Genomic DNA, 18,318 nt, shown 5'->3' with positions numbered 1-18,318 from the left:
TCTACGACTGTTAAACATGAAGGCTCACTTCTCACGCTCACGTCACCGCGATCTGTTCGCTTTTGAGTGCAAACACCTGCTGAGCTCTGACGGCGTGACAAACACTCAGGAGTCCAATTTGCCAGACCATTCTGAGCCTGACCACGAATCAATATTTGCTCGGCTTCCTTGCTGTATTGTTTGTATTTTGGAGCTACAGCAGGTAGGCCCACAGGAAGACGGGGACCGGGACCGGGACCAGGACTACGCAGGCACCACTGACACAATAATATGTTGATACACAAAACAGCAACTCTGGTTTCTCCAGCAGGCTTGTTTCTCATGACTTCTGTTACCCGCACAGCTGGAAACTTTGCCTGGGAATTTCTGTGCTCACAAATTTCAGTCATTGTTTCTGGTCGTGTGTGTAATGTGACCAAAGATCAAATTGGTTACGGACTTACAGGTGTTTCGCTTTTGGATTTTTTCTTTGTGGACTCGCTCTTCAGAGATTTTTTTTTTTTTTTTTTTTTTAAGGTGTGGAAGTAACAATCAAAGGTTGCTTTTGAAATACATCTAATTCTCACAGAAAATAAGAACAATAAAGGTTTCTTCTGTGAGGTTTAGAAGATAATTTAGATCCGCCATCTTTTCATTTCTGATTGGGAAACTGCACCCAAAAAAAAAACCAAAAAACTAAAACAGCAGCCATTATGAATGTAGTTATGGCGCTTATAGCTGCTAATGATTTGGTTGTGACATTTCCCTCGGAGGGCATCAGAATGACAGGTATGTTGGTGAACCAGCTCCACTCAGGCCAATGATGGGTGTAACGCTGTACTTTCCTTCAGAGTGGCATGGTTTATTAAAAAAACAAAAAAAAACAAACAAACAAACTTACTTTTACTTTACAGTTTGGATGAGTAAGGTGTGATTCATTCATTCCAGAAAAAGCATCAGACCAAGAAGGCAAAAGAGCCTTACTTCAGATTTTTTATTAATAAAATTGGATCCAGTTTTGCAAATGAGGTTGTGTTACAAGTAACAACAAGCTTGTGTGTCTACTTCCTGTATAAATAAACATGAGAAGTAAATGCTCGTGCAGCAGTTTTGTCTGTATGTGAAAGTTTTTTATTTCCCTAAATAATTTTTCTTTTAGCTCGAGTTAATGCAGCTGATGTTTGTGTGTGTACACAGCCAGAGGCTCGCACAAAGTTAAAACAGGTTTCTTCTGACTGCTCCGTGTGTGTGAAAACTGGTGGAGTACCTGAAGCTGAAACATGGTGTGAGACAGTCTGGAGGGAGGTTGTGGAGCTGGAGGAGGACGCGTGAATCTCCTTTTCCTGTGAAGGAGACAAAAACCTGCACTGCAGGTAGAAAACATGGATCAGATGGGCAGGTGTGGGAAGAAAAAAAGAAAAGACCTGATAATATTTTTTACTTTCAGCACTATTTTGTTTTGCTGGGCTTAATGAAGGGGTCGTATTCATTAACAGTGGAAATGCTGATACAGTTTATTACATTTTGAAATGATATAATGTAAAAGCAACTGGTTAATTCAATTTACAAAAAAAAAAAAAAAAAAAGTTTGTTACAGCAAGTGCCAACACACGTTGATTGATAATTGATAGATTGCATACAAGCCCGGGATTAAAGAAAAATTAACACATACAACTCAATGTTCGATGTTGACAGCACTTGAATCCAAAATGTAACGCATAAACATCCACAAATACAAAGACACCTCCTGATTAGATTCACTTCACATTTTCTTTTTTAATTTCCACGAGGTGGTGCTCTTGTCACAGAATAAATTAGGAGTCCCCACCTTAGTGGGTGTGGTCATCCTGCAAGAACCACCACAACTTGAAAGTCCCCCCTCTTTTCAAAACCCTGATTTAAAAAAAAAAAAAAAATAGACCAACATATGGCACAAATTCTGTTCTGTCAACAGCACACGATCTACTCTGAGTTTTGGACGTTGTCACGACGCAGACATCTCACACTACACGTCTTCTCTGAACGGGGAGGGAATCATTCTTCAGGCCGATCTATAATCTCAGCAACATTTATTACAAGGTGAACACATGGAAGTGGCACAGACGCCCGGTCGGGTTCACTCAGACTCAGTTTGTTCCACTTGTACAAACACTTCAGTGAACTCAAAAGCCTGAATGTGCCCTTCGATTTTCCATATCATTCTTATTCAATATGAACAGAAAATAATGGATTCTGCAGCAGTAAAAACAGTAAAATAGGCCCCTTTCAGCAGGAATACATGTTCAGGTTTTTCCAGCCAATCCCAGATCCAGATGAATTTCTACTGTGGGGATGTTTGTATTTTGTGCAGGCAGGAAGTGATGTCTGCCTTTGAGCTTGAGACAAAGAGGAGAGGATTGGAACCAACCCGGGGGGGGGGGGGGACAAAAGCAAAGGAACAATATGAGGAAAATACTGTGTAAAAACTAAATATACGGCTCCCTTTCTTAGCAAAGAAAACAGGTGGGACACAGGATATCAGGAGTAAAGCGAGGATCTTCTATTTTCCACGACATGATTTGGTAACAGAAGCTTTAAAAGGACAAAAAAATATATTTACATTTAAATAAAACAAGTAGATATTCGATTGCACTACGTCCGTGCCTTAAGCACAAGCATGAATTCAGGGCTGACACAGACAATGTACATGCATTTCATTTCTGGTTCTTCGGTGAGCCAGTTTTGGTTGGAAATGCTGATATGAAATAGAAAAGTTATACGTTGAGCAGGAATGAGCATATATTTCATAAATTTACAGAGACGATTATTGGCTTTTTGTGGCTTTAGCCCTTTCTGGAAAAAAAAAAAAAAAAAAAGACAGAAGAGGGAGTCAGAGAGATTTGATATAGAGCTGAAATGCATGTACACAGTTGTACACTCTCAGTAAGCATGCACATAGAAACAGTGTGTTATACACAGAATATCAGCCATCCACTTTCAGTTTAAGGGTAACAGGTTTAAAAAGTGCCCCTCTCAACCAGAAGAAGGTAACTGACAGCCAATAAAACGTTCAAGGGTCGCCACAAAGCTCCGCCTCCCTTACACTGGAACAGGGTGGTAAACATGTCACAGCCAAAACAACCAGCATCTTGATAAAAGGCGTACAGTTTTTTTTTTGTTTGTTTGTTTCGTTTGAATACAGCAACAGAAACATATCCCTCCAGAGTCAATGCTCTGTGGCACATGCATATGGCCTCCATGACCAGGATGAACTGCAGCACGGGCGATACGAAGCAGCTGCCATGTTGGTATCTAAGACACTGTAGCATCCATGTTGGACCGGACAGGCACGTCCCATGAAGAGTCATGAGGAAATTATGAGATTGCGTGGTTATAATCCAGCAGAAGCCCCGGAGCCTTGTGGTGGGATGATCCACGGACGGGACGAACGTCAGCACACGATGAGCACAGCGAATGAGGAGCCGGGTCCTCTGTTTCAACAGCTAAGAATCATGGGAGTTTGTGTAACAAGGCTGCTCTTTTGGCTTGTCAAGTCAGTTAAAAGAAATAGTAATAATACAAAATAAAAAAAAAAGGGAAAAGATGAGTGCGGTTCCAGCACTCAGACCCACTTCTGTACCTCTGGGGCAACTTTGGAGGGTAGTATAAAAAAAATAGAAATAATAATAAAAAAGAAAATGAATAAATAAACACCATTGCCAACTCATTAGATTGTCCCAAAGCATTTGGTCAACTGTGAATGGCAGAAAATAAAGATGAGAGGAGAGAGGGGAAAAAAAAAAAAAAGACCAGGACGAAGGAGGACTGATGGTATGTCTGGACGTGGCAGAGAACCTGAGTCACCGCTTGTAATAGGCACCTGGAAGAGACAGGAGAGACAGTGATATCCATCAACCTGTAGCTGTTTTAGTGCAGCACTTCAACAGTGTGTGTGTGTGTGTGTGTGTGTGTGTGTGTGTGTATATATATATATATATCTATCTATATATATATATAGATAGATATATATAGAGATAGATAAATATCTATCTTTTCCCCATCTTTCTCTTCCTTGTTTCTTCCTCATTCATTTCTGTGTCTGGTTGCTGCACCATCTGCTTGTCAAGCTCAGTAAAACATTAGCGTTAACGCTTCGGGGAAATGAGTCACTTGCCCAGACTTACTGGTCGCCTGAGGGTCAAGGCGTCCCCCTTCATTTCCTGTCATGGGTTAACTATTTTCCCATTAATTCAACAGAAAAAGAAAAACAAACAAACAACAAACCTAAAACCTCATTTCTTCCTGTGATTCTGACAATGATTATTTGGCACAAAGCGATTTTGCACTCGTTTCATGTCTTAGCTCTGGGCAGCTGATGGATGTACAAAGAAAGAAAAAAGATTCAGATAATAATAAAACTGCCTATTGTTTCATGACATGATTCCCTGTGTTTGGGTAAATGACACACAGCTGGACCTTCACATGGACGTCATACCTTTGTAAGCAGCCTCAGGTCTGGTGGGAGCACGAGGGGGGGCAGGATGGTCAGAGTAGCCATAGACGGGGTTCACATTCTCATAGTCGTGTTGACGAGGCTGAGGAGGCCTGAGGCAGACACAGCGAGGAGATTAAACAAACAGTCGAGCTTCTCCTTCTCGGCTTGTGAGAATATTTTTGGTTTTGGTACCTGGCAGGCTTGTTGTGGTTCCTCTGCCTCTGGTATTCATACTCGTCTCGTGTTCTGGGCCGGACGACTTCCTCTGGATTTGGCTAAAAACAAACGATGATTCTTGTACCACAGTGGAAAGTTTTATTGAGGAAAAAAAAACAAAAAAACAAAAAAAACCTGAGGAATATTTTAAATGGGTAGAGTTCAGGAAATTTACCCTGTAGTCACCCTCCGGTCTCCTCCTTTCCATCGCCATCCTCTCCATGGCCAACCTCTCTCTCTCTCGCTCCTTATCTTTCTCCCGTTCTCGATTCTTCTTGTACTCCTTTTTCTCTTGTTCCATCAGCAGTCGGGCTATTTCCTGCCAAAGTGAGACACAACTTGATCAGGTCCACAGCCAACAGAAAACATTCAGAAAGTATTCCTATTCTTGGAAACATATTGTATGTCTAAAGTAGGATGAACTGAAAACACTGACATGCCACCTGGTTTAGACTAAGTTTTATCCACGCAGGTTTATACGACTAAACTGATCTGTCTGGCTTAGCTCAGCAGATAAAGTGATATTTAAAAGACAGACAGAAGACAAGCTTCCAGACTTGATGCCCACTCACCTCATCCTGTGCTACTTGAGCTGCGCGCATATGAACCTTGCTTGCCTGAAACCAAGAAACAGAAAGTCTCATTCTTTTGTCCCAGAGTTGAACATGTGGTCCTGAAATTAAATTACCTGAGTTGAGACTGATTATGTATGTGCAAAATTGGGTTTATCATGTAGTTCAACGTCTAACATTCAGTTAGTACTCAGCTGCTGCACTAATAACAGGTTTAAGTGAGTTTGTTCTTGGCTTTCTGGTCTTTAATCACAGGTCTTAATATCTGTGTTTTTACCACGCAGATGGAAAATTATTGGGATCAGCAGAAGTGTGAATAATATGCTGTCTGTCCAACACTGCAGCGTGCTACCTCAGTTCCCTTTTTAATCGTATTCTTTATTCCTTCCATATCATTTTATGTGCACAAATTTATGAAAAAAGTTTTCTACTTTCCTTCCCCACCTTGATTTCTTCTTCCTGCAGTTTCCTGGCCACCTCCATGTCCTTCAGTTCCTGCTCTCGGATATCCAGCTTTGTCAGCCCCTTGGTGGCCTCGGTCAGGCCGTACTCAGTTTCTGCTATGACTGCTCCACTCCCTCGATGCACAATACGACCTGTGGATGTCACCACATTACATATAGAACAATAAATCAGAGCTGTTCTTTTTTTTTTTTTTTTTTTTTTTTTGGAGGGGGTGTTAAATTATGAAAAATTTCTGGAAATTAAAGCAGAAAAAAATAATTATGTAGTGATGTAAAACCTCACATCTGAGAAGATGAAGCCAGAATTTTGATAAATTACAGACTGATTATCGAAATAAACAGCTTGTTTCTGGATTAAAGCCACAAGGCAACAAAAGGGCTGCAGTGCATCTCTACAGGTGATCATCACGGCGTTGTTTCGTCTCATGAATTTCATGTGTTTGACATAAGAGGACATGACCAGCTCACCAGCAGTGCAGCCCTTTGGCAGTGCAAAATTTAAAGCCTAGGCCACGGATCTATTCTTATTACACAGGGAGGGGGAAATCACACATTTCAGTTGCAGCTTCATTCAACAATATAATAGACAATGCCAAGAATTAGCAAACCCCACAACACAACAGCAGCAAATCCAATCACTTTAAACCACCAAAATCAGAATCACGTCAATCATCAGAAATTACTGTGAAAGTTCTGTTTACCCTGTTCTGTGAAAGTTAGTGTCTTCATTATAGATTTTTTTCTAACAGTAGATCAACCCGCCACCTGACATTGCCCCAGCGAAAAAGCAACTTCAGCACACCACACAAACACCCCACGCAGAGCCCAGAGGGGGGGCTCCAGGTGCTACCTGTCTCTCCGTTGGGGTAAGTATGAACGCGTTCCCTGCCAGGACCCTCCCCCTGCCGGGGGTCCCAGAATTCCCTGGTGCCCCCTCTCCCCTCGTTGCTCCTGGGCTCTTCAAACACGTCTTCGGAGGGGGAGAGGAGGTGCTGCCGGCCCCTGGTGTCATCATCTCCCTCCACCCAGGCTGCCCTGTCCTCCCTGTGACCCTGCTGCAAAGAATCCTCATCAAGTCCTCTCTCTCTGCTCCTGGTTCTTGCTCTTGCTCTGTCTTTGTCTTTCTGTCTGTGTCTGTCTCTCTCTCTCTGTCTGTCCCCAGTGTGTCCTCTGTCTCTGGATCTTTCCCTGTCTCTCCTATGATCTCTTCCCTGATGCTTGTCCCATTCCCGGTCTCTGCCCCTGTCTCGGTCTCGTTGCCTGTCTCTTTCTCTGTCCCAGGCCTTGTCTCTCTCTTTGGGGAAGTGTGGCTGAGGTGGTCTGGCTGGTCTCTCCTTCCTCCTCACCACTCTCTCTGTCTCCTCCCAGCCTGGGCCTGTGGCTCTGCCAGTCTCTGTGGGTTTGTACTCTGGGTACCTGTCCCCATGTTTTCCTCTGGAGGGCAGCAGGTGCTCCGGATATGGGTCTGCATGCCTGGTTTGCCCACCTTCAGCCACCAGGTAGTGCTCAGGGTACTTGGAGTGGCTGTTGGGTGCTGCTGGCTCCTGTTTTGGATACCTGCTCCTTTTGGGCTCTGTTGAGTTATAATCTGGGGAGTTATCACGATGAGAGCTCCCAGGAGCATCTGCATCGTACTGGCCTGGGGACGTTGACCTGTGACGTGTTTCTTTGTCCAGATTGAGAGGTCTTCTTGCGGCTGAGCAGAGATCAAGGAGCGAGGGGGTGAGGAGGGCAGAGTGGAGAGAATGATGATAGTTGATGAGAACATGAGGTGAGACAAGAAAGGTGTAAGCTGAAATGGTTAGTAAGTATCTGAAAAGCACCTGTGAGGAGAATGTATATGGTGTAAATGTTAAGAGCGCTGGAGTTAGTTGAACCCAAAATGGCCGGAGATGTGGTTATTAATTATAGAGTGTAGTCAGAGTCTACAGGTGTCTGCAACTTTAATAAAATATGGGAAAGTCAGTCAGTATCTAATAAACCTCTTCCACTTTAGATGTTTAATGTGATAATGACATAATAAGGATCCAATGTGTGTTACTAATGCCTCTGAATATTTAGCCAATTTTCTAAACACAGCTGAAAATCAATGTGACAGACATGAAACCTAGCAAATACCATGTTGTAACCAGAGCATGAGTGACTTAAGGGGAAAAACTGAGCTCGAGGCTCATCCTGCTGGGAGTCGGCCTGTGACTGACATCAGTTTGAATGAAAACAAATGAGCGGAAAAGCACACAGCAAGTCAGCAGACAGTCAGCCCAATGGAATTCCAGCTATCTAACCTGCTGTTTGACATCTTATCTACTCTGTTATCCAAACTAAAAAAAAAAAAGAAAAAGAAAATTAATGGGCAGGTAAAAAAATACCTGCCCTAAAGTAACACAGCCTGTTTGTTCTCCTCTGTATTGTTTACCTCTTAAAACTGTTCTCCATCTGCTTACATATCTGTTTCTAGATCTGCACCCGTCAAGGGGAGACAGCCCCCCCAATGTGGTATGAGAAACTTCTCTCGAATGGATTAAGACACAGCCAGCAGCTCTCATTTCCTGTAAGGAGTAGCCAATTACATGGCCCAATGAAAAACTAAATGATATAACAGGCATGTGAATGCATGTAGACGTACAAAAGAGTGATATAAAAACTAGGGGGACCTTTTTTAGACAGTGACAATCTTGCGACTTGCATGAGACGTATCTGGTTACCAACTGTTTTAGATGAAGGGTAAATAAAGGAACTGAATCTTTGCTCCACTCAAGAGGTGTTTGGTTACATAACTTACAAGGTTTTATGTCACACATTGTGAGCCACAGAGTGACACAAATATTGTAAGGAGAACAGGGTAGAAAAGAACTGCCAGCATGGGTGTAGCTTCATTCTAACTGCCTGCCACATAGTATAGAGATGGACCGACAGCTGGACATCAACAAGGCCAAACACCAGCAGAGAAAATTCTCTCCTTGCCCACGTTGCCTTCTGTCCTTTTTTTGCATGCTGCATGTTATTTACATCCATATCTGCAAAGTCTCATGAGAAAACCAAGCAGCCCCCCCCCACCCGCCCGCCCGCTGCCCAAAACACAAAACAAAACCAAACAAACATGTAAAATATAACTGCAGAGTAAAACAAAAAAAAAAAAAAAAAGGAAAAGAGCAGAGAAGGCATGGACTGATAGATATCTCAAAATGATTTTCCGTCTCTGCTTGCCTTCTACTCAGGATGCTAAATGTCAGGAGAAAGGCCAGAATCCAAGTACAGACAGGAAAACAGATTTGATTCAGAAGGTTCAGATGGCTGTGAAGAGAAGAGCTGAGTGTTTATGAGAAAGGAATGTGACAAAGACCCAGGAGAAATATACACGTCCCTCCTACTCCTAAAGACCAACAGACATTACTGATAGCCCCCTTTGATAAAAATGTCTTCTCTCAACCTGCATCTCTTGACATGAAGACAGGGACGCAGGATCATCCACTCAGTAGTATTTACAAAGAAGAATCCCTGGCTCTTTCAGAAAAAATGAGCAGACCTCCAGTGGAATGAATCATAGAAGGGTGTGATGTTAGCATGAAAAGACATGAAACCTATTTGGAAAGTTATATGGAAAGTTAGATGCGTTTTATGGAAAGATACACTTTAGGTAAGTATGTAACTATAAAACCAACTGTTTTCCTTTGGTGCCCACTAATTGGAGAGTTGATTCGTATCTGAGGTTAAATTTAATATAAAAGCACATTTAAGCTTCATTTGAAATCTGGAGCACCCATTTAGAGTGGTGTTTGCTCTTGAATGAGAGCAAGATGACAAATTATTTCTCTGTAGGAACATGTAAGCCTTCCTTCAAGGTTAGTTATGTGCTAATGACTGCATTCCACAATCTTTGCCTGGAGTAAGCAGCAATCTCCAGAGCAGTGCTGCTTAAAAAGCTAACCCTCATAAACCAGAGCAGAGAGAACGAAAATAAATAAATAAACCTTTCAGTGCTCAGAAAGAGAATTCTATCATCTCGCATGTTTTCAACAACAGACGAGCTCATCATAAGAAGATAAAAAAAAAAAAAAAATTAAAAAAAAAAAAAAAAAACACCAGTCACATATTAACATGAGCCTGTTCCCACCTCCATGATCCTCAAAGTACTCCTCCTCAAAGTTTGCTTCCAGCTGCTTCTGTCTCCTCCTCTCCTCCTTCATCTCCTTCTCCTGCAGCTTACGAGCGATGGCCTACAAACAGATAAGGCACCAGTAAACAAGTTGTCCGCCATGAATATGACAAATTCCCAGTTTGTCCTAATCTGTAACAAATACTTCACTTTGTTTGGTGATGTGCTTTGGTTGTTTTTCCCTTATGCCAGTTACTTTATTTACAAAATGTATCAGATTATAGTGGTGAGATCCTGATGATTCAGATAACTCAAACAAGCGCTGTAGCAGTTTACACAAACAACAGAGTGATGAGACCACATTAACACTATCATAACAAAACATTTACAGTCTCTGCTCTTTATGTAAAGTGTTCACATTGTCATTATGAAAAAAAAAAAAAAAATGCAGGCTGTGACTTTGGAACATCATCATCCCATCATCGATACTACATGTTAAGTCATTTATGGGTGGATGCAACCAACATTGTGCCTGAATGGGCAGACAGGTCTGATTCTGTGTGCATGTGAGAGAGAATGTAGTTGTGAATGTTCTTACCGCATCTTTTTCTTCTTGCTGCCGCAGTTGCTCTGCCTGTCGTACCAGTTCTTCCTGAATCTCTTGCGCGATCTCATTGTCTTGGCGCTCTCTGAGGTTCCCGTGTGTCAAAATTTGCAAATGGGGGGAGGGGGGGCACACAACATTCAAATATTAAAAATATATAACTACAAGTCCCTCTCTTAAACTGCAGCAGATCAACGACCCTTCACCTGTGTTTGACCCGAGCAGCTGACAGTTCAGAAAAGAAGCACCTGAACGGTTTTCATCAGAAAACATTAAGATACATATGTGTTTAGTCATAGGTGTGAGTAGATCTATGTGGCAGCAACGGTGTAGATGGTAATGTGAGCTCCCAGCTTGACAAGCAGTTTTGGTCCACATGAATCCATGGAGGAGCATCTGGCCTCTCCCTGTGAGTGCAATCCAACTATCTCTGTCTGTGTGAAACATTGACCTCACTGACCTGTGAGTCAGCACATTTATTTTCATGAAAATTTGCAGAGCAGAGAAAAAAACTCTTAATTCAAGTGGCTTTTTCCATGCTCTGCTGCAGCTTCTGGTCTTCTGAAACAATGGAAACAGAGTGTGTAGCAGCTTTTGGTAAAGTCGCTGAAGCTTGAATTCTGATTCTAATTGTGTTTTTGTATCTGCCACCGTGGTTAGTACATGTATGTGGATGCTGAACAGTTTTGGACGTGCCCATGGTGATGATCCAAACCCACGAAAAAACATTTTCATGATCTGTCTTTATCAGGTCTGTGGGTGATGTGGGGGTTGTTGTTTTCAGTCACAGTAGTTGATAGTGACAATCAGTTCCCCTTTCATCATTTTAGTAGCATTAGAAAATTTTGTATTTAGTCATTTGGTGCAGCCTTCACAGGTGCAGAGCTTCTCCGCACACTAATAGCTGCTCTTTATCTCAGGGCCAAGGGATAAAATGTCATCTAGCTCTGATGTATGTTGAAAGTATGACTCAGTATTTGTCTCCTCCAGAAACCCGTCATCATGCTTTGGTACAAACAGAATGAAAGATGGTACAACAGGTTTATTTTTGGTGACTAATGGAAGAAAAAAAACTCTTAATTTAAGACAATAAAAGAGCTAACATGACAATGAATGCTATATTTCCTATGAGGGACGTATGCTGGGAATGATAGGATACATCAGTGCAGATCCATAAATCTGTTGTGGGTATAAATTTTGGAAATAATTACATTAGGTTACACTAGTCTGAAACAAACACTATCTTCATGAAGTCGTGAAGGGGGCAAACTGAACGTGAGATTAAACGAAAGCAAAGTTAAACACCTTCACGTGATACATTATGTCAAAACCACACAATAGATGACATGCATGTAATCCACTGTGCCAATTTAAAGGATTAACTGACTTAAATGCAATGAATTATTTCCGTCTATTACATTACTTCTAGGTTTTTACCAGCTACTGAGCCATGTCTCCTCTTTACAGGTTAGCGTCTATATTTTATTGTTATTGTTATTGTTAGTTTTTCTTTGATATAGACACACACACACGGTGTGTGTCTGAGAGCGAAGGAGAAAAACCCACATGTCTCCATGCTGTTTCTGGCTCTGGATCTTGGCCCTCTTATCCTCCTCCTCCTGCAGCTTCTTGGCCACCTGCAGGTCGTTCTGCACCAGCCGGCTTTTATGGACGTTGGATGCCAAGTGACTCTCAACTGTAGACAGAGAAAACATAAACAACGCTCTTAAAATACGTACACAGACCAGAGTAGGTCAGATGGTTGTTTCGCACTGCCGACAAGGAATTAGATGGATGATATGAACAGTCGTGCACTGGGGAGTTTATTTACTGGGCCACACTTTCTTGAGTAGTGGTGTTTAGATGGTCTGGAGAAAACAAAATCAGTGGAGGATACAGCCATTTCTGTCTCTGGTAATAAACAGAGCACTCTTAGTCACTGAGAAATGACTCTTCACATCTGAGGCATCACTCAAAGATTGTGCGATGGCACGTTGTGGGTCATAACAGATGATAAATCCTGCTTGCTGACGCACTCCATGCGCTTTGTTGGCAGAGAGAGCATCACTCACTTGTTCAGGTCTGTTTTACTCGCCTATCGATCTGCTCCCAGCTTCCGTATGAAATGGACTAAATTACATTTGGCAATTTACTGCGGAGAGTTTGTGCTTTCTGACTGGTGAGATTGAAGGTGGAAACTAAGTCACAACTTGGCAAAAAAAAAAAAGTAAGAAGGGATGGCATTGATTTTTTTTTTTTATGACGCTGTTCAAATGTTTAGGTTTGCAACACCTAAAAATTTTTTTACAGCAAAACTGATGTTGCAACTCAAGATAAGGCAATAATTGTCGGCTTTTCAAGATTAATTTATCTTTCAAAAAATTAAAAACATTTACTGGGCAATGTGACATTCAACCTTGAAGAGGTCTCACATCATTCAGAAAAAGTGAGTTTACGTTAGAAAGCTGGATTATCTGAACCTCAGCCATGTCAGTTAATAAAATGGAGAGAACAGACTCCAGAAACAAAGATGCCAAGTGCTGACGTAGCCATAAAGAAATGTTTTCCAAGCTTCATTTGAAGGCTTCTGCATTTTGCATGCTCAACATTTTGAATGGAAAGAAAAGCCAGCTGTAGCCTGTTAGGGATGGCCATCTGTTGACGTGATTTAGGAAATAAAGGGGATGCTACATACTTGGAGGACCGTCAAACTACACTAGCTCACATTCTCCCTTGTGACGTCGGGGGGGGGGGGGGGGTCAAAGGTGAAAAAACACTTATCTAGGCCGAACCAGATCACTTAGTGAAACAATAAAGGGTGAAAGGGGAGATGAGCCCTACTTCATGGATCAACTAAGGCTTTAATGGGGTTAATGTCGACAAAGACAGGCCAGCCAAAACCAAATTAGTTACAGCTAAAACTGACACTAATCTGCACTTAAGTTACAGCTGGGTGACATCTGGCCTTCTTTCTCACAGAGCTTGCTCCATAATTTGCCCTTTTTAATGGTGATACAGACCAACTGACTTACAGAACCCCCTCAAAAAACAATGTCCAGCACAAAGACGTAACAGCAATTAGATTTGCATTGTCAACTCTAAACAAAAGCTCAGCAAAACTACACAAACACAAAAGCAGCAGTGTCTTGCTGTAGGCTCCTTTCATGTATTAGGAATGACATTAGGGTGTGGTGGCTATGGGCCTCTTGCTGACACTCATTTCTGTCTAATGAAGGAAAGGCTTTATTACATATTTCTACATTCATCTTGACAGAAAAACTCAACCTAGTTTGTGAAGGAGCAGCAGGATTTGCAAATTCAGTTTCTGATAAGATTTAAAAAAAAAAAAAAAAAAAGGAGAGGAAGCTTGATAGCAAAAAAAAACATCATAAATTCAACAATCTATCTTAATGGACCTACTGAAAGATTAGCAGTGAGGGAACAAAACTCTACAGGGAGTCTCCAAAGTGCCTTTTTCAAATCATGTGAAAAAGATGGCAGATAATTACACACATATGAGCTCACATAAAAGCACCAGCTAATCTAATGAGGCATGCTGGGATAAACACAAACTGTATAAGGGAGTGTGTGCATTTTCACAACACAGAAAGCACACATAGACACGCACTGTGATAAAAACACCTTGCTAAGCTGATTACACTGTCTAACTTCAGACCGACAATCTCTAAGTGCTACAGCTGGGGTGGCAACAGCACACACAATTAATGTGATCCAGACAAATCAGGTGCATCCGTCGCCTGTACTGTGCCACAGCCCTGCTCTGATACAGTTTTGCTGTGGCATCCTGCACCAACCACACGGTGAACTGCGCAGCTAAGGCAGGATTTATGTAGGCTTAATCAAGCTGCAACCACTGACACTGCAGTTCAGCCTGTTCCACCTCACAAATATTTCAAAGAGAGAAGAGTTGATTGTCATGATCTAAAAGCAGAATTTAAAGTTTGCTCTTTTTCATTCTAAGTTTTAAACGATCTGGAAATACAGCAGGCATGGTTGACAAAAGCTGTGTGGCAACAGGTTTGATGCAGAAAACATTACAACAATAAATGGCTAAGTATTAAAACAGACATTTTTAATCATAATAAGAACAGGACGCACCAAAGGGAGCTGAGTGGAGCGGAGCTTGACTTTTTTTTTTCCAGACAGAAGAACAAATACAAAAAAAAAAAAAAAAAAAGTAAGATACATAGTCTCTTACTTTCTTGTTCCTGGAGGTTGTAGGCCAGGCAGTGGTCCTCCAACACAGCAAAGTCTCGGCACACTGTGGGGGCGGAGGGAAAGGCTAAAATTACAAACACTGAAAAGACTTGGGTGTTAAAGAAAAAGATTAACTTCAACATCCGTTTTCCATTTATAATTCTTGAATCTAAAACATCAAACTAGCAACAGTTGAGATCTAAGATAAGTTGTGTTGAAACATTCAGTTTCAGACAGGTGCTAAACATCCGGCCCATCTGTCCACCCACAGACACAGACACACACACTTGAATAAAACCATAAACTTGAAAAAAGTTACATTTATAAGCATTTCACAGTTAAACACAGCACACAACAAGTTGTCAAAAAACACCATAAACACAATAACTGTTTAACTGGATGATAGTGAGGCATAAATCCAAAGACGTAACTCTCAGAAACCCAAAAATCAATGATCCTTTTAAGCTAAGAGATTCAGATCATCTATAACTGTTTGGCACATTATCAGAAGAGTTTGGCGATGTGGTTGCAAGCCTGGAAGCATGAACGTGAAGTGAAACTGTCGATGAGGAACTACTATTCACACTTGGGCTCAATAAGCAGAAGAAAAGACAAATAAAGGTGTTGGCAGAGCTTGTGGTCTTTTTCTCAGAAGTTTCAAGGATGTTCCAGCTGTGACGGCTACTGTAGGCCTGTTGCTGATAAGCTCCTAGTTCCTGGCTGATAAAAGTTGGCAAGTCCATAAATAAGAACTCCCAACAACTTTTGTGCGGCCTTCTACAGGGCACAGATGGAGATATAGCAGATGTCCTTTAATTGTGTGACGTTTCCCAGATGCTTCTATTTTTACAAAAGTATCTGAAATTGCTAATCTGCAAATTAGGCAACAACAACACAGGATGTGTGCCAGCACATCCAGGATCTGAAAGAGCTGATAATCATCAGGACATGGTTTCCAGTGATTCACATTCAAAGAAGCAGAGTTTAACAGAGACCTGGTGATTCCACCTTTAGATTAAAACCTAGATTTCCAATTACACATTTGAAATAGTCCAAAATGGAAAACCCCTCTTTTTTAAACTATATTTAACTGCGTAGTTTTTATTCCTAAATTACCATGCATAGATGCTGTATTTTCTTTGCAAACCTAAACTCGATTAGTTTACTAAAATTTTGTTGACATTCATTCTGGGAAGAATGTCACATGTGCAGAATTTCCCTCTGAAATGAGGCAGTCAGTTTCTTTCTTTTTGACCTACTAAGCATTAGGGATCAACCGGTCTTCAAACGCTCACTGTTTCCTGTGTAGGAAAAACTAGAAGCTAAGGGAGAAGGTCAGACCTTTCTCACAACCATAGCTAATTTTAAATGAGAAACTTAAGGCAAATGATGCGCTGTTTTACATACGTTCTTACAGTTCAGCATCTGCCTCTATGATTTAAGTCAACATGATGACTGAACATCATCAAAGAGCGAAGAATAAACTTTAGAGATTAGCCAATATTTAATCTTGCCTCTGCTGTTAGAAGTGCTTCTATTCACAGCGGACTATTTGTTTTATAATGTTAATTATTCAGATCATACAGTCCTTTTACATCTTATCAATGCACTCTGACCTTCTATTACAATCTCTTCTGCCCCTAAAGTGCAGTCACATTCACACTCCAGACTCACCACCCCTCAACTATTCAGAGAGATTACTTCATCCATATAAAAAATTAATACACCACCACTATATGTTTGTGTATTGGAGAGCCCTATGAAAAAACAGACTACTTTCTTGTAGTGGCGACAGCATAGAGACACTAGGGACCCAAACAAACCACTGATGAGTGGTCCAGATTGTCTGGTTGTAGTAGAAGTGTGTGTGGGGCCGGGTGAATGGCTGGAATAAATGGATGCCAGAAAGAGGAAGAGGCAAGACCTCACCCCTAACCCAAACACCCAACTGCCACAGATGAACACAGGATTAAAATAACAGAGACCATTTTTCAACCATATGGTAAATCTTCTTAGCCAAGAAACCCGAGCTTTATAGTGGCCAGTAAAGCTCAATTCAGTCGGCGATTAAAAAATCCATCCCTTTGGGTTACAGGGACTATGCCTTTTATTGCTTGTAAAAAAAATAAAAAGAAAAAAGGCAACGCTTATTGGGGTATTGAGCTGAGTACAGTTTTTCTCAACAAGTCCAAGCAATAAATGAGGGGTGACTATTATGTCTGCAAGCTAGAGTTTAAACTTCATGCTGAAATGCAATCATTTGGGGATCAAAACATAAATATAAACTTAACATGACACCCCTGAGCACAGAGCACAAGGGCTGAGTCTCTGTGATTTACTTGCGGTGGAAAATATGAGCTTAGCTCATCTCAGAGCATCCAAGTATCATTTTTTAAACACACGAGAGAGATAAAAATCAAAACCTCTCTAGCAGCTTTCTCTGTCTTTCCCTCTGCGGACCAGCCAAACAGTGGGGCTGCACGTTTTCCCTCTCTCTCTGACCAGAATAACAAGCATCCTGCTGAGCAGCTGCTTCACACCACCAGTACGGCATCCCATCCAAAATCTGTCTGCATGTGCAAGCCCCACTCACAAAAGTTAGGGGCGAGCACACAAGTTCTCTGGGACGGAGCTGGGATGGGATAATGTTGTAGGGGCAAAGGTGTGTGTCAGATATGAAGCTGCAAAGACTTTCAGTCCATTGCATGGGATAAAATAAAAACATCTTCAGTGTGATCAGTATTAAGGCTGACAGCTCAGCTGAGTCCTGCAACACTTTTGTTTACCCACACTGGTGCCGTGCTGCCTGCGTGTACCCATTAATGTCAACCCTAAGTGTTCAGCATGGAGGCAGCCATATTGTACCCCCTCCGTGATAACACATTTAAGTATCCTACTTTGTTTGATGTCAGGGACACAAAATCCGGCAGGACACCTGCTCTCAGTCGGAGGTGTCCAAACCCGGAGGACCGAGGTCCCTGAGCTAGCATCGAGTTAGCACGCTGAGCTAACAGCCCCTCATCCCCAGTAAAAAAAAAAAAATAATTAAATTAAATAATAACCCCTGGCGTTAGCAGTGATGCTAAATGGCTAGCTACCCAGACAAACGTATGAATGGACGTTACCCTCTTTCACGCCGGGCAGTTTATTCTGGTCGATGCTAATGTTACACTCAGCCATGTTGTCGCCGGTTTGAACGGCTCACGGCGGGTCCGGACGCCAACGGCCGGCGGATTGATCGCCCTCGGCGGTGAAGCGGATCGATGGTTCGGTTTCTTTGTTGTTGTTGTGATTAGTTTGGGTCGCCTCCCCTCTCCCTCGGTACGTCGCCGCTGTAATTGCCCGGCTGCAGCTCCTCTGTTGGGGGAGCTAACGTCAGATTTGGTACGGGGAGTCCCTCCTTCCTTTTTTCCTTTCCTTTCCTTTCCTTCCTTCCTTCCTTCCTTCTTCCCTCCCCTCCTGCAAACTAGTCCACCGGCGTCGCTTTTCCGGTCAGACCTGTCAAAATAAAACTCCTCCAGGTTCACAAACGGATCTAATAAAAACACGAAAATATAATAAGAGGCAAAATAATTCAGACCACAGAGACACAGAGTAAAAGGGTTCCTTAACTGATGTCTGATGACTTCTTCAATACTGCGTTTATTTCCTTAGTGTACATACTCCCTTTTCTTTTATACACACACACAGACACA

General features: G+C 41.9%; 1 protein-coding gene across 6 annotated transcripts; it reads right to left on the bottom strand.

The window, feature by feature from the left end:
- Nucleotides 1-1,515: 1,515 nt before the first annotated feature.
- Nucleotides 1,516-18,060, bottom strand: ccdc50a (coiled-coil domain containing 50a). Of its 6 annotated transcripts, none has more exons than XM_029500171.1 (12): nt 17,749-18,060; nt 14,625-14,687; nt 11,972-12,101; nt 10,400-10,490; nt 9,820-9,922; nt 6,556-7,401; nt 5,677-5,837; nt 5,242-5,286; nt 4,845-4,988; nt 4,646-4,728; nt 4,454-4,563; nt 1,516-3,838 (listed from the first exon to the last, which is right to left on the bottom strand). In XM_029500171.1, exons 1-12 carry the CDS (start codon nt 17,801-17,803, stop codon nt 3,819-3,821), a joined length of 1,851 nt encoding a protein of 616 aa, XP_029356031.1. In that variant the 5' UTR covers nt 17,804-18,060; the 3' UTR covers nt 1,516-3,818. The 6 variants fall into 6 exon arrangements, with proteins under 6 accessions (XP_029356031.1, XP_029356035.1, XP_029356036.1 ...); XM_029500172.1 differs by having other exon boundaries at nt 1,518-3,838; nt 5,686-5,837; XM_029500175.1 differs by lacking the exon at nt 6,556-7,401 and having other exon boundaries at nt 1,517-3,838.
- Nucleotides 18,061-18,318: the final 258 nt, after the last annotated feature.

Source organism: Echeneis naucrates, chromosome 4 (genome assembly GCF_900963305.1).
Source record: "Echeneis naucrates chromosome 4, fEcheNa1.1, whole genome shotgun sequence".
Classification (NCBI taxonomy): domain Eukaryota; kingdom Metazoa; phylum Chordata; class Actinopteri; order Carangiformes; family Echeneidae; genus Echeneis; species Echeneis naucrates.
This window is presented reverse-complemented; position numbering and strand designations above follow the sequence as displayed.

Bases quoted from the DNA above. Each gene is read 5' to 3' on its own strand.
- ccdc50a (XM_029500171.1), bottom strand. From the start codon at position 17,803: ATGGCTGAGTGTAACATTAGCATCGACCAGAATAAACTGCCCGGCGTG. The intron at 10,491-11,971 runs GTGGGTTTTTCT...CGGGAACCTCAG, and splicing joins CAGAAACAGCATGGAGACAT to AGAGCGCCAAGACAATGAGA. The intron at 5,838-6,555 runs GTAGCACCTGGA...TGACATCCACAG, and splicing joins TTACCCCAACGGAGAGACAG to GTCGTATTGTGCATCGAGGG.